The sequence below is a fragment of the Cygnus atratus genome, chromosome 2 (assembly GCF_013377495.2).
Source record: "Cygnus atratus isolate AKBS03 ecotype Queensland, Australia chromosome 2, CAtr_DNAZoo_HiC_assembly, whole genome shotgun sequence".
Lineage (NCBI taxonomy): Eukaryota > Metazoa > Chordata > Aves > Anseriformes > Anatidae > Cygnus > Cygnus atratus.
In genome coordinates this window covers 4,695,633-4,711,663 of record NC_066363.1, presented here as the reverse complement: position 1 = coordinate 4,711,663, position 16,031 = coordinate 4,695,633, and the positions used below count along the sequence as shown (strand labels likewise).

The following is a 16,031-nucleotide window of genomic DNA, read 5'->3' as shown; positions in this document are numbered from 1 at the left end:
AAGTTAAATACACTCAAACTCACATCGTGCACATGTACCACACATACATTTAGTGCTTTAGTTTGACTGTTCAGCTTTAGTCTGACAGTTCAGCAGAATATGCCCCTTTCCTCAGACCAGGAGGCAGTAAGAAGAGGCTATCTGAAGTATCATGTGCTTTAATGCTTGAGAAGGTGACTGAATATTTATGATAACTGACAGGCCCTCAGCAAGCAATTCATTTCTAGTTTTGCTTCAGTTCATTTACTTCACTGAGTCTCCCCTGCATATGACATTACTACAAATGTGAAAAGCAGATTTCATTTAATAGCCCTTGCCTTACAGCTTAATGCCCTTACCAGCTCTTCATTTACAGGCGCTCTGCCTGTCTGTCTGTGGTGTGTGTTAGATCAAAGGAATGGCACTGTGGAAGTGTCCAGTCTCAGTTTCTCAAGCAGAGTGATGAAGTACATGAATCCTGGCCCCACCGCTGACACTGAGCAAGGATAACACTAAGGCTCCAGGCCATTACACCCCAGACTACAGTGGGCAGAAGCCAAGAGGATTTTCTATTTTACACAGTAAACTTGGAACAGCTGTGCTGTGCAATGATGTGTGTGAATGTTTCACCTCATGCCAAGCATCAGCATAAAGGTGAAAATTTCCCAAGACATTAGGTTTAGTTTTCTAGGTCGACCAAGAGTAACCTGCAACCTCCCCTATCAGCAAGCCCATTAGCCAAATGATGTACATTAGTATGTACAGACTTGCCCTTGATATGAATTTAAAAGCTCAGGCTCCATTTCATAACCCACCCAAGGCAGAGAGGTTGATCCTAGAGACTCAACAAGAGCAGCCTAGATACCACATACCATTCTGCATAGAAATAGAATCACTTTGCTTTTCTTGCCATGCCGACAGTATTTTTCATCCTTCTTTCTTTTATAATGCTATATTGTGCAGGACCTATATAATGGCTATATAAACCTGTCATGTCTTTTTTCATATCTAAGATACATCAAAGTGAGATTCTTTAACATTAATGTTGCAGGCATAGAGATGATCTTGAAAGGAGGAACTGGTACAGGCGATGCAGTGGTTTCTCTACCTCTGCCTTGTGTGCAGTGTGGTCCCAGATGTTGTGGCATGTTATCAGGGGCTTGCCCTTATTTATTTTGTGAGTGATGAGCAGTCCTTCAAAAATGACGTGTCCAAACCTTGGTGTTCAACTAAATCATTCAGAACAGGGAAGTTTAATGAGCATTGCTGCTATTAAAGCATGTGGTGTTTTGCCTTTCTGTTTCAAGGTACTAGTTCTACAGCTGAAAGTCCTAGTTTCAGCACAATGAGACAGCTGCCATGCTGCCCTTGCTTGTTCAAGAAAGGAACTTGACCATGAAGCAGACCCAAAATGTTGCAACCCTTTACCCACGCAGAAACAAGAAGGTTTGTGAGCATGGAAACTAGGGAAAGCTGGTCACCCGAGGTTATCTCCCAGGGCTGCTTGACTTGGACACCCAACTTTTACTTGCCATTTTGGAACTACAGCATGGATTTTCCCATGTGATTGCTGTAGGCTGGGATTGGACCTCACAAAACATTTCTCTCAGTTAAAGGGTGACTGAATGACTGCCATTATGTGCAACTCCTGGGAATTAGATTATCACCTTCAAAGTCACCACTGAAGCTATAGAAGAGATTAGTCAAGGGTTCAAAAGCTTGTGTGGAGAGGAGAATAAGAACTTAGTAGTGCATAACAGAATTCCTCCCATACAGTGTAGATGCCCATAACTCAGCCAGTGATCCTGTCCATCTCCTCTAGAGTCAGGAGAGAGAAATAGTGCATGTAAGTCTAATTCATCCAACCTACTTTGAATATCTCCTTCCAGATGAGATGAAATGCACCCCAGACTGCATTTACTGTTTTGATTGATCACCGCTGATCATAACAGACCACAGATTAGTGCAGATGCAGACACCTATGAGGTAGATACTTACATTTAATCAGACGTGCTATAGAAAGACAGACAGATAGACAGTGTGGTCATATGAATACCAGATTCATGGAGGAAATAATTTTTTAAGGTTAGAGAAGTGAGCTGTAACAGCCAGTACACATTGATCCAAACACCAGTTGCAAAGTACAAGCTGTTTGTGGGAAAAAAAAACCACAACACAGATGCCTGCTTATCTCCAATATTTTTCAATTTCATGCACTTACTGTTTCCACTTGAAAGAGACAGAAACAAATGCAAAAATTCCAACCATAAGACTATTCTTGGCAGGCTGAAACTGAATTCTGGACACCCAGAAGGCTAAATCCTTTAGCACTCAACTGTAATTTTCACCAAGGTCTTATTCAAGTAGAACTCCCGTTGAAGAAGATTAACCTCACTATAAATCATGTACAAAGCTATCAAATGAGAACTTCAGAGTTTGACAAAGGAGATTTGGGAATATATTTATACTTTCAGGAGTTGACTCAAATAGTGTTCTGAAATTTGAGATCATTTGGGTTTAGATGAAGAGGATTTGACTTTTTCTCTTTCCAATCAGCCGAATTTCTAAATTACTAGTTCATCTTATAGCCATTTCCTAATTTATTTAGAGAGCCACATAAACACAAATGTTAACATCACTTACTGTTCATTTTCATAATATAATTTGCCAATGGCCCAGGCAATGATGATAGGGCAAGGAATACCTGCAACAACAGCAAAAAAAAAAAAAAAAGTTAATCCAGTTATGTATTGATGATACAATATTAGATATATCTCTGTTTAGATAGAGATCTGTAATGAGGATAGAAGAGTCTTTCTTAATGCACTGGAAGACTCAAAATACAAGTGGTCCTATCTTGGTATACTTGAGACACTGCAATTTCTAAGACCTCTCTTTGTATTAAATGAAATAATCTCAACAAGAAAAAACTTAAGGACTAATAAAACAAGTTAGTAAAACTATTAACAAGCGTAACAATGTGTATCATATATACCTATTTTTCTATGCATGTGATCAGAAAAGTTCTGGCTGGCTTATAGGCAATTGTCCCCTTTTCATTTTCCTACCGTTGATATGACAAAAACTTACAGACAGCATTTGGAGGCAGGTATTGTTAAGTTTTTTATTTCCCCAGTTGCAAGAAGGTTGTAAATTTATTGGGTTCTTTGGATGAAGCCAATTTTCAACATCTTCAACCACTTTTTCAGCTGAGTCTTGAACCTGTGAAACAGGTTGATGAGAATCTCTTGATATCACTTAAACTCTTGATCTCTTGTTGCATTAGGTGAGTTGTATTTGTACACCTAATGTCCCTGCAGTGTCATGTCCTCTGCTTTCCAATTCTATTGTTATATCAGTCTCATGTCTAGAGCCTTAGCCTTATTTTGCTTGTTTTGTATCAGGCCTTCAGAGTTCAGCTAGTTTCAAGGTGATGACTGTTTTTCTGGAGAAGGAAATTGGAGGTAAGGGAGGGTAAATGGAGCTGGCTTTTTTGCATGGATCTCCTGGGGGAAGACAGGACCTTTTTCACACATGCATTCCCCAGGCAGTCTGGACAGATGTCAAAATTGGAAGAGGAGAAATTCCCATCTCCATTTTCCTTTTCCCTTTAACCTGTCACCTCAGCCAAAAACAAACAATAAAATAAGCTTCTCCATCTTCATCCCTCATTCTAACCTCAGTTTCACATCCCTCTGAACCCAGTGCTACTCCAAGGTGAATGCCCAGATTCAGTGACCCTCACTGGAACCTGATTCCTTCCCACTGGAAGCAACATAACTTAAGCCCTCCTGTAGGAGTGAGCCTGGCCGGGTATCTAATGCTGCCTTTGCTAGGGATGAACAGACAAAATGCAATCATGTCCTTTCTCCTGGGGAAAACATTTTAATTCTCCTGGTGAAGGGAAGACCAGGGAACTGAGAATGAGGGTGATAAAAGATCAAGTATATGGGAAGCCAAAGCAGAGCCAGAAAGCACCTAAAAGGGTGAGAGGAAAGGTATATTCAGCACATGGCACTCCTGAGACCCAGAGGGCCCTGGAGGAGATAGGGAGGGAAAATACCACAGACCAAACCTGTCAGGGGTCTGTGGAAGGCTGTGTGAGGAGCTGATTTTCTAGTTTGGTGACAGAATTAAAAATGTTAAAAAATAATGATAATAAATAAATGAATCAATTCCCCACATTTACGTTTTCTTACATTTTCTTTGTTCTTTTTCTTATAGCTCCCCTTTCTTCCCATTTGATTTTGGACTGAATGTCATATTTTTTTTTAAAGACTGTTTCGGCTGTTAGAACTGCAATTCAATTACTTCTGCTCAATTATGAGAGGCATTTCTGAACACAGTGCCATTCTACTTTCAGAAAAGAAAATATTTGTGACTTCTTTTCCACCTTTTTTTTTTTTTCAACAGAAAAGAATCGCCAAATTCACTAGTTCTGCTTGACTCCCTATTTTGTATTCAAGCAAACAAGCTAGCTGCAGGGGGCTTGCCTTGCCAAACCCCTTGAGGCTCAGTTCAAGTCATGGATATGTTGCTTGGTAAGGAACCATGAAGGTACCCAGTCCAATCTCCTGCTCAAAGAGGAATTGTCAACAACACTCGCCACCTCAGCCATGGCTTAATCTTGCTCAAGTTCCAGTACCTCCAAGGTCAGAGATTCCACAGCTTTTCTGAGTCATCTGTTGCAGTGTTGCATTACCATTTTGGCAATTTTTTTTTTTTTTTCTTAATGCCCAACTGGAACCTACTAGTTTGCAATTTGTGGCAATTACCCTTTCTTATAATATATGCTATTACCAAGAAGAATTTGGCTCCATCGTCTTTCTAATTAGACACCAAACCTTTCTTGGAACCTAATAGACCCTCCTCCCCACCTTATCCTCCTCTTGGCTAGATTAACAAGTTCAGTCCTTCAGCCTCACTTCATAGCTCATGTCATCTAGACCCCGATCATATTGGCAGCCTTCTACTGGATAATTTCCATTTTTTCCACACCCCTTTTGACCTAACAGACCCCAAAGTGACCAATGTATTCCAAGGGATGCTTTATCAAAGCTGAGTACAAACAATTTGTAACTTCCCTCAGTCTTCTGGCAACACTCCTAGTGTAATCCAGTGTGTTTTTTACTTTTTTCATGATGGGAAGGCACTTCTGGCTTATAACTTGCCTGCATCCAGTGCAAGACCTAGGTCCTTTTCAGCAGGACTGCTACTCTGACAGTTGGCTCCCAGCCTGAACTGATGTACCAGCCTATATTGATGCACCTAGAGAGAAGAAGCCTTTGCCCTGGCCCAGGCTCACACAGTAGAGGTTTAATAACAGAGTAATGAGCTCTATTTCTGTCTTTGAGCAGCCACAAATATAGTACAAAGACAACATGCGATCCTTTGTTGAGAGCTGTTTTCCAGGAACAAACCCTTCAGAAGTTCAAACAACAGCTGTAAGACTGTACTGGCAGATAATTAGGCTTTTCTTCCAGTCAGCTCCTCACTTAGAAGTGTCTCTTCTGTCTCTTGAGACTGAGTGGTCCACAGAGCGTGGACAGTGTCTTTGCTGTTTTATGCCATCTGGAGCAGCAGTGCATATGGGGCTGTGATCAGTGCTTTACTGATCAAAGTGAAAGGGACATGCCATGGACTGCTGTGTTCCCAAAGTGCTGAGCCTGTGAATTCTTTTTTCAACTTGAACACCAGGTACCTGAGGATCTAAGTGACAAAAATAAATCCAGCAATAACTTATTATCTTTATGTCATCACCACAGTAAAGAACTATACTTGTTTTCATGGTGTTTTGGTGTGAAGTTAGGTATGTCAGATTTCACCACAGTGGGATTATTATTATCATTATCATTATCATTATCATTATCATTATTATCATTATTATCATTATTATTTTATTATTGCTGCTGTTGTTTTTATCACTTAATTGACAGGCACCATGAATATTGGGCTTATGTGGCAAGGCTTTGCCACATAACACCATTATAAATGCACAAGACACTTACACCATCCTATGAAGAGAAAGACCCATTTCCGCAGCTTATCTGTGGAGTAGGTCATCACTATAGCAGTATGTAAGTAGCAGCCTTCCACAAACATCCAGAAGAAGTTGGTCACCACAAAATAATTGTAGACAGTGGTAATACACCGACACCAGGGCTGGAAAGGAAATAAGAAAAGAACATTTTAAAATCATGGTGAGACCACTTCAGAAACTCTTTTTTGCTATTCCCTTAAAAAACAATGATTGAAGTAATTCAAGGAATATATATTTATACTTGGGACTTAGAATCAGAATATTTTATCTGCTGTCAGGAGCTCACAGCTGTGTCTGTGACTTTCTGCTGTGGCTTGGCTTTGACTACAAGATGCTGGATTCCCTCTACCTGAACATGTGTGGAAAGTTAACATGCCTTAAGGCATGTCCACACCAGCAATCTGCAAGCCGTTAAAGAAGCATCTGTGTGGAATGAAGACAAAAGGAGACAGGCCACCTGACTGTAGGTGATCTTTCTGAGAGGTACAGCCATAGCCTAGGGTCATTTCCAAAGATGACATAAGAGTCTAAGCATCTCTTAGGCAGTATAACCCACCTGCTGAGCAATTTGAAGAAAATTTAAGATAATAGTTTATGTCACAGTCTTGTTTCATTTCCACTGAAGGGAAGGAGCACCACTGACATTTAGAAAAAAAGATATTTTACGTTAAAGCTATGCTTTTTTCAACTACCTCATCCCCTCTACTCCTGCCATTTGTACTTTAGTCTGTCAGTCACATCACTGCACACATCACCTCTGAATTTTGCCACAACATCAAGAAGAATTTTTAGTCGGCCTCAATGTATCAGTAAAGGCAGCTTCTATGGCTGTGCCGTGAGACCACAGCTGTGGAATAGACAATTAGTTATAGAGAGGCAGATGGTAACATCACATCAATAAATCAGAAGTAACTGCCGATGGTAATTTCCATAGCACTACACACAGAAGTCTAGGAGAATTTCTTTCTGACCAAGCAGGCATTCAGTGTATTCCCTGAAGCATGACATTAATTACCTATGTTAGCTGGTATCATTGATGTCATTTTTGGTCTCACCATCCTCCAGCCTTTTAATTAACTCTACTAAAGTATTTGAAACTTTTGACCCTCAGTTAATTTCATTTTGGACTTCATATGCATGAGGTATTGATGATCTCTAGGCAGTCAACAGAGCAGCAGATGCACTATCAAACCCAACAGAATTCTGTGGATTAAGAATTTATTGGACAAGAAACACGTTTACAAAATGATAGCACATTTACAAGTGATCACTTCTGTTTATTGAGCTGCAATAAACAGATAAAAAAAAAAAAACAACACACCAATATCAAACTTTTGGATATGTTAAACCTTTAATTTCTGTGTGATTTCATCAAGATTTGAAATTTAGTTTGCCTTGATCTTTAAAATAGGATTTAAAAACAAAACAACAAAGCAGGAGATGAACCACTGTGTCTTCAAAATTTTGTTTAAACCAATTACAACTTACTTTTTTTTTTTTCTGTCTCTCTTTTTGGCCTGAACAAAATGAAACAAAAATACAGTCTCCCCTATTCTCTCCTCTCCCCTATTTTTGGCAAATATATATATATATATATAAAAAAGGCTCCATTCAAGTCTCATATTTGATTTTGCTGTCTAAGAAGGTATGAGCATGAATTAAACCTTTCTCTGTGGCCTCCATCTCATGTCAATTCTCCAGTACAATGCCCACACTTTTGTTCCACTCTTTCCCTCGGTTGTAACACTTACACAATTTTTCTTCTCTCCACAGCTGCCCATTTTCAAAAAAAAAAATTGTAAAAAACTAATTATATCTGAGCCTGTTGTTCCTCTGTCAGAACTGAGTGAAATTGGCCGGTGGGTTGTGACGGCACTGGGACACGTAGAGTCAAATACTCATGAAGGTGGTGAGGTCTCCCTCTGCATTGTTTCCATGGGAAACCAGAACAAAATGAATTTGAGCAACTCTACTCATTTCCCTTTGGAATTGTGGATTTATTATTATTGAATAATAAACCCAATTAGCAGAACTCATTAATTTATACCATTTCATTTATTTGACTGAGGATACCTGGTCCCCACATGTATCCACCATTAGGCTCTAGACATCTTCAGCATTTCCCCTTCTTGATTTATTAACATACGCACTATAACTTCATGCAAAATGCTTTCATGTTGAGTCCTTTATGTTTCTGTAACTGCATTATTTAATCTTCGCTGATTAGCCCAGAAGAGACCACACAATTAGCCAGTGTAAATTATGCTGCTCCCATTGATTTTGGAGGTGCCATTTTGATTCCGACTTACACCACAGCAAGAACATTAACATTATCACTAAGCTTGTAAAAAGCACCTTCCCAAAAAAGACTGCAGTGTTTTGCAGAGAAAAGGTGAGTAATGGAAAACTGGGGCATGTGAGGATCTATCATTGTATTTGCAAGTTTATATTTTCTTTAGCACTTTGTGGTCTCATTTTAAGAAGCATTTGAGTGTCTGAGTGCAATTGATTATTCCTACATAACTGTAAAAATCTGCATTAAGGTTTACAATATTGTCATGAGAGAAAACAATTCAGCATAAAACTATCAACAACAAAGCTCATATACCACCATCTTCTGTAGCCTGAAAATGTCAGAAACACAGACGATGCAAACAATGAATTAATATAAGCTACATCTTAAAGGAGCAGTTACTTGAATAATAATACAGTTATACAGATGTGTCAAAAAACTTAGAATCTGAGGCTGCTTTGTTTTTATCTGGGTACTGATGACTTTTCTATTCTTTATTCCAAAATGTGGGATTAAAGTTCAGATGCCAAATCTGACATTTGAAAAGTTAACCAAGGATAATAAGTACCCAGCTGACTAAAATGAATGGATATCTAGGCTCCTGAGGTGGATTTCAATTTCTAAAGGAGCAGTTCCTCCAAGAGTAGAGCCACATTGCCTGTTATCAGCCTTGGATCCAGCTCATACCGTATAGGCACTTTAGGCCACCTGCCTTCCAAAAAGAAAGAATATGAAGGGTGTGTTCACGTGTGTGTGCATAGCACAGTGGCAGGTTTTTTTATTATGGAGGTAACTATCAAGAGACAGTCCTAAAAAGAGAGTACTCCACTATACGAATATTACAATGGGAATAAGAACAGTAAAAAGATCTCTCAAGGAACTATCAAAAAGAATGACACTTGAAGGAAAAGTAGAATTCAAGAAAATTGAGCAAAAATATTCTTATTTTGGAGTAGATAATTTTAATCCATTCCAAAATCCATTTTTTATTATGTGGACCTGCCCTGTTCTTTGAACTGGTTCTGACTCTTGCCAAGGGTTCAGTCCTCCCCAAGGGATCAAGAAAAGGAGCAGAGAGAGTGCAGAGTAAGCAGCAGGAGTGAAGAGGTTGTGTCCATGGCAGAAGGATGTCTCCCTTTCAGGGACAGGGAGATGCTGCTGGATGCAGCCCACCAATCTCACAGCACCCCTCAACAGCAGGGCTGGCACGGTGAAGATGGCATTAGCAGAAAAATGGAATTTTGTTAAAAAGGCACGAAGACATAAATGAGCAAAAAATGTACTGTTTCAGGTCCTATTCCTTTTTTTTTTTTTTCTTGAGAGTCCCACAGGCTCCACACAGCAAGGTGCCCACTGTCATCAGACAAAGCAGCTGACTGAGGGCCAGAACAGCCATCTCAGTTATTTCTGTACCCTGGTCATAGAGGTGATGTTCTCTGGAACGAATACTTTTCACATACAAGTACAATCACTGCAAGATGCTCTGATAAAAAATATTTGAGAACCACCAAATACAGTGTCTTGCACTATACTGTGTCTCAAAGTATAAACATTTGGAAAGTATCAAAGGTCAATGAAGATAAAAGAGAAGATTTTTGGGGGGCAGACTATGACTTCAAAAAATGTTGATATTCAGTAATGAGGAAATAAATGAAAATTTAGCAAATTTATTTATTTATTTAAATTAGTTATTAGTTGAGCAAATTCAGCACCCCAGCCACCCCCAAAGTGCATGACAGAGACACATGACCTCCAAGCACTTACTTCATTGCTTTCATGTATGTTGTGGTCTATCATTTGAAGCAAAAACCACATCACATTTCTCAGGATGAATGTGGTGATTAAATTCCAGTGGATAATATTCCGCAGGCATCTGATACTCCTAAACAGGGAAATACACGTAAATCATCATATACAGTGAATATATACACATGCACATTAATAAGTATATAAATTAAACAAGCTAGTTCTGTTCACTTTCCAAGTTCCTCACAGTTTATCCCCATCCATTACTCATCTCACACAACAAAACAGGAGGTTGTTCCACTCAATGGTCAGCTATAAAGGTCTGTGAGGCTGTCTGAAGCATACCTTTACCAGCAAGCATAGCTGGGTCAGGTCCCATTCTCTGGCTCTCAGGGTAAATGGCACAGCCAGTGCCAAAGCCAAAACTTGGACTTTGTAATGTAGTCACAATGCAAATAAATGGTGTAAATATAAAACAGCAGCAGATGGCAAAATTTGTGCTGCTTGCTATAAACCTTTCTCCCAGAAACCATAAAGTGTAACTTTTGCAAAGTTTGCCAGTTTGTTTTGATAAAATGAAGAGCTCCCTTTGACAGAATCAATTCAAGCAAGTGAAATTGCAAGTACTAGAAAGACCCAAATGACCAAATGGTCATTTCATCCTTGGTTATCATTTTTGTCCTCTCCAGTCCCATCAGCTCTACTACAATGCTCAATAGAAGTGATAAGCCCCTAAACAACAAGGCTGTGCTAGAGTTTGTTGCATTGTTCTCAGAAGATTTGGTGACAAGTATCCTGGAGTAGTGAAACTGGAATACTTTACATTTGGTGATTCTCTCTCTCTCCAGTGACTCAACAGACTAGCCCATGTGTAGTTCAAAGTTTTCAGACCCATTAATGCAATAGGAAAGCACAGATTGCCTGGTGCCAGTCCCGTGCTTAGTTAGCTGCACCAGGCTTTCTAGAACAACGTATTCTCACTCAGCAGAAAATAATTGTGTCTATTTTTCCTCTTTTGTTAGCCCTCTTCCAGAATGGATGTAAAATATGAGCACGATGTAAAATAGTATGAGTAAAATGATTTGGGGCACAGTGCCATAAAACAAAATATGGGACATCTTAAACGCTGCATGATACTGAAAATGGCTCAGTATCATGCCAGCAATTGGAAGCATCACTGAAGCTAGACAGAAAGTAACTCATGGCAGAATCTGTCATCTGAGACACGATCATTTGTCTTCTCATTCTTTGGGAAACTGTAAAGGAAGGCAAGTGCCAAGTTGCAGTTCTGCAATTGCAGAGTGTTTAGTTAACTGATCTTAGCTAAACAAAAAACTCTCCAGCTACTAAAGTCACTTTCATAGGGGCATTTCCTGGGATCATCAGGTTAGGATTCTCCATTTGGTGTATTGGTTTCCCTGCTTGTTAAGGAAGCTGTCAGATGACATGGGACACACACAGTGGTGTTTTCAAACCTGCTGAACTCTAACTGGTAATTCTTCACCCCAGTGACAGCAAAAATTCCTTAAAAAAGAACTCACAATCCAGTAACCAACTTTGCTACTGCCTCAGGTCTTTTGCATGACAAACAAGCCAGCCTTCCTACCAACAAACACCATTTTGCTGTCACAAAACCCTCACTGCATGTTTCCCAGGACCTGATTAGTCAGCCTGAGGGCCAGAAGCTGTTCTGTTGTGTTCTTCAGCCTCACAATTCTCTCCAAGATTTCTCAGCAACCCACAAATCGCAAGTGGAAAACCTCCCACATGTGAGATGCTGCAACTTACAGAACGATGCTCAGAGGTATAACCCTACTAAGTCAATGTCAAAACAGTTTCTGAGTTTAACAACTCAGGCTCCAGGTATAAAATCATTTTGGAGCCTCAATGACTCATGACTGGAGTCGATTCAGAAAACAAATCTCCAGCTGCTGACATCCATTCCCTTTTATATAGGCTACGAAACCAAAAAGTGTTGTTCTCGATATAACCTGCGCTACCAGGGGATATGACAGAAACATCTCACTTCTTTGAAAATTTCACTTCTAACAAAAGGTCGAGGTTCATGGTTAGGCTTTCAAAGAAACTGGGCAACCAACATCTGCTGCCTTTCATGTTGAACCCCAGGAACCCACTTTGAAAGACGGTAATAAGGTCTGTTCTCTGTTGATCATTTTGCACACAAATGTCCTGCAGCTGCCGTTCACCTATATGTTTTATTCACTTCCATCAGGTTAAGGATGAGCAGATTAAGGAAGGAGTTTGAAACATTGCTTCTGGGGGGAGAGGAAGGCAAGGGACTACAGACTGAGGAAATTCAGGTCAAACCATGGAGCTGCTCACATGAAATTAATTGCTTTTGGGAGCTCTAGCAGCAAAACAGATCTAGCACACTTTGTCACCTGAATGTGTTTCTTGAAAAGGAGAAGATAAATAAGTTGAAAAAAAAATTATACTCGCTGAATGCCTCTGGTTAGATGTAGTTTAATCATCCCATTGTGCTAGAACTAAATCTGGCTGGAGGAAACCTGATTCCCACAAAGCATACAGCACAGCATTGGACCAGCCACAGAAGAAAACTGGATCAAACTAAAAGTTTTAGACCTTTTCTTTGAGTCCCTAAAAAGAGCTTTTCCCGCTAGTAGGATCCTGCTCACCAAAATCACCTTCTGGTCTGTGCCTTAGAACCTCAGCATCTACTGGGCTCGTGATCTTTGTTCTCCTTCCTACCTCCTGGTTCACATTGTTTCGTCTTCCTTGTCCATCTCTCTGCACCTACCCATTGGCTTTTGTTTGGGCTGCAAGATGCTTAGGACAGAGGCCAACTTTTAGCGAAGTCTGTTCAGCACTGAGAGCAAGAGTGTCTGGTCTGCTTTGGGAACTCCCAGACTCTACAGGCAATTATGAAGATCAAAAGTCCTTGTTTTCAAAAAAAAAAAAAAAAAAGATGTACTGAGGGAAGATGTGCTCCTGGTGTAAAGTTAAGTAAAGATTAAATGCTGTCAACAGCTAGAATCTACCAACGTGAGGCTTAAAGTCTTGTCAAACAATGCTTTGGACATGAAACATGAGCAGTTTGCTCACATATCCCACCACCTTTACCAAACGACATATTTTGGGTATCAGCAGCCCTGTATCATAGGCTCATTCCCCTTCCCACACTCTGTGTGTGGCATAGATGCTAAGCAGATGCTTTGACCTGCTTAAAAGGTTCTTGTCTATGAGGCTAATGGAGCAAGGTGGAAAAGCCTCTAGAGAAAGGATTTTGCTTTTCCAGCTGCAGGCCCTCTCCAGTCACATTCCCCACCACTTTGCTGCATTGGCGAAGCAACACCAACAGATCACGGGCAGGAATTGCTTTTGTGATGTCTGGGCTACTTTGCCAGTGTAAATGCAGGCAGGATTTGAGTGTATGACAGCACACTCAGGCCAAGACACAGAATCATAGAATGACAGAACAGTTTGGGTTGGAAGGGACCCCAAAGCCCACCGAGTGCCACCCTCTGCCACGGGCAGGGACCCCTGCCCCCAGCCCAGGCTGCCCCCAGCCTCATCCAGCCTGGCCTTGGGCACTGCCAGGGATGGGGTAGCCACAGCGCCTCTGGGCAGCCTGGCACAGGGCCTCACCGCCCTAACAGTGAAGGATTTCTTCCTTATATGTAATCTAGACTCTCTTTTATGTTAAAGCCATTTAAAGCACTTTCAGCCATGTCTGAAAGTCCTGCAGTGTTTCTCAATGGTTCAGGTCGTGAGGTTAACCCAGGCACAGAATGGTTTTATTTATTTATTTATTTATTTTTTGGGTTTGTTTGTTTGTTTGGATGGAGCCCAGAGAACATGGTTTCTGCTTGTTTCTGTCTCCTAACTACTACTAGCACAGAAATCACAGTAGCACTAATACATTTCATAGCCAAGGGTGGGTAAAGCATGAGAACTGTGTCAGATTCCTGCTGGGCAGGAAGAAACAGCAGGGTTAATGCAGTGTGCGCAGGCTGTGGGGCACAGCAGTGGAGAACTATAGATAAGCCAATTGACATAAGGAGGAAAAGAGCTCCTTCCAGCCACCTGAGAAAGTTTCTCTCGTTTGCAGGCACTGCTGGTGAATGTTAGCATGGTTATTTAGTATGGATAAAGCATCTGGAGGGATGCTGACTGAGGTGAGGGTCCTGAGAGCTCACCCTGTGCATAAAATTTTGTCTGTATAGCCAACATTTCACCCCAGACTCCTATCTAAGTCTGAGGTGAACAGTGAACGAATGATGTACCCCAAACTGGGCAAGAAAATTACTAAGTAATAGGAGACCTGCCGTGCATCTGTTTGGTGGAAGGACAAAGATGGCCTTTTCATACTCACTCATCTCAGAGCCTGGTGAAGAAACTCATTTTACTCACAGGAGTGATCTGTCCTCCACAGGTATTTTCTTGACCATTGGTAGTTAGAAGCTAGCTTAAATCTACAAGCCTTAAATTAAATTGAAACACTCCTGCTATTTCATAAAAATGACCTGTATTTGAAAACTGAAAGTCACCACAGTCTGCTGTGACACTGGGTTCCACAGCTTCTTTCTCCATGGTTATTTATTCACTTTGTGGAATAAAAAAATAAGTCTATGCTCCAGAAACAGCAGTAACTGCCTTCATAGGCAGCACTGAAAAGAAATTCACATCCTCATATTGCAAATGGGAGGAGGTGGGGTTTGAAACACATTAGGCACCTTTAGAAGTTAGGGAATTGAGCTTTGCTAGAGTCGGAGGAGCTCACAGCGAATGGCATGAATGCATCTCCTCAAAACTCAAAGGCTAAGAAATTTGGGGTTATTCAATGCCATATAATGACACTGAGAACATCAGGAAAGTGCAAGCACAGAGAGCAGAGAGCTGCTTTGTCGGGAGGGGGCAAATTGTCACACAAGATGGGAGAAATGGGCCATGAGGGGACTGGGCATGGAACCACTGCTTCAGACACAATTACAGCATTGCTAGGATGAGTTGCGAATTACAGAGCTGTTTAAAGTCCCTTGGCTTAAAATATTGGCTGACAGAGGGTTTCATCTTCATCTTCATGGCAGGTAACATTGTTTCTGCCACTTCCGCTTGTTTCACAGCCCTTGTAGATGGAGCTGTGCACGTGAGGCCCAGCGGCCCAGAACAGCAGCACAAGGTGCCATCCCAGAGAGCCTGGGCGCTGGCACATCGCAAGGAAGACACCACGGACTGAGGCTATGGGTTTCCATTAAAGATTATTTTCAGACAAAAAGTGTTGGTTGAAGCCTTGGCTGGACTCTTATCCTAACTCCTCCCTGGTGCATGGGTCCCAGGATAGAAGAAAGGGGTTGCAGCAATTCGCCCAGAACAGACTTAAGGATTCAGGCCAAAACACAAAGCTGTGAGATCTTCGATATTCAGTCAGACCACGAGCCACGTAGGGTGAGGTGGTCAGTTAAAAACAGTTTGAGAAACAGCATGGAAAACAGGGAAGGTAGGGTATTAGCAGCTCTTTGCTTATACTACAGTAATGATGGAATGAAGAGCCCATAAACTGTTATTCATGGCAAAAAAATAATAATAATAAAAAAGGTTTGTCTCTCTCAGTTGCTCTTCTCTGCTTGCCTGTCCCCTGCCAAGGGCTGGATGAGGAGGCGTTTCCTCACAGCTACATTCCCTCTTGTCCCTTGGGAGCTGCAGAGAGCAGGGCTAGAAAGGGCCTGGAAGTGGGCAGCAGGACACTGCTAGTCCCACGGGAGGTGCGGTGGTGGTGTGTCTCCAACATCTGCTCCTGAAGCAGCACAGTTCTTGCAGCAATTTCACTTCTGGTGGTGCCTGAAGGCAGACTTCGGCCCTGACACACCCCCAAAATGCGGCACGTAGTGCTAGAACAGCCCAAATGGCAGCGGGTGTTAGGCTGAGTGTGAGCAGGCAGAAGGAACTGGAAAATGAGAGAAAAGACGGACTTGTGCTTTCTGACTTAGACGG

At 41.2% G+C, this 16,031-nt stretch overlaps 1 protein-coding gene across 3 annotated transcripts in view; it reads right to left on the bottom strand.

Annotated features, from left to right (window-relative positions):
• CRHR2 (corticotropin releasing hormone receptor 2) overlaps positions 1–16,031 on the bottom strand; it is a 156,663-nt gene that overhangs the window by 38,444 nt on the left and 102,188 nt on the right. For all 3 annotated transcript variants that reach the window (XM_050708918.1, XM_050708919.1, XM_035554373.2), the window contains 3 exons: positions 10,077–10,194; positions 5,988–6,141; positions 2,623–2,683 (listed from right to left, as the gene is read on the bottom strand). In XM_050708918.1, the coding sequence (XP_050564875.1) occupies positions 2,623–2,683; positions 5,988–6,141; positions 10,077–10,194 (333 nt within the window). The remainder of the gene's footprint in view (positions 1–2,622; positions 2,684–5,987; positions 6,142–10,076; positions 10,195–16,031) is intronic.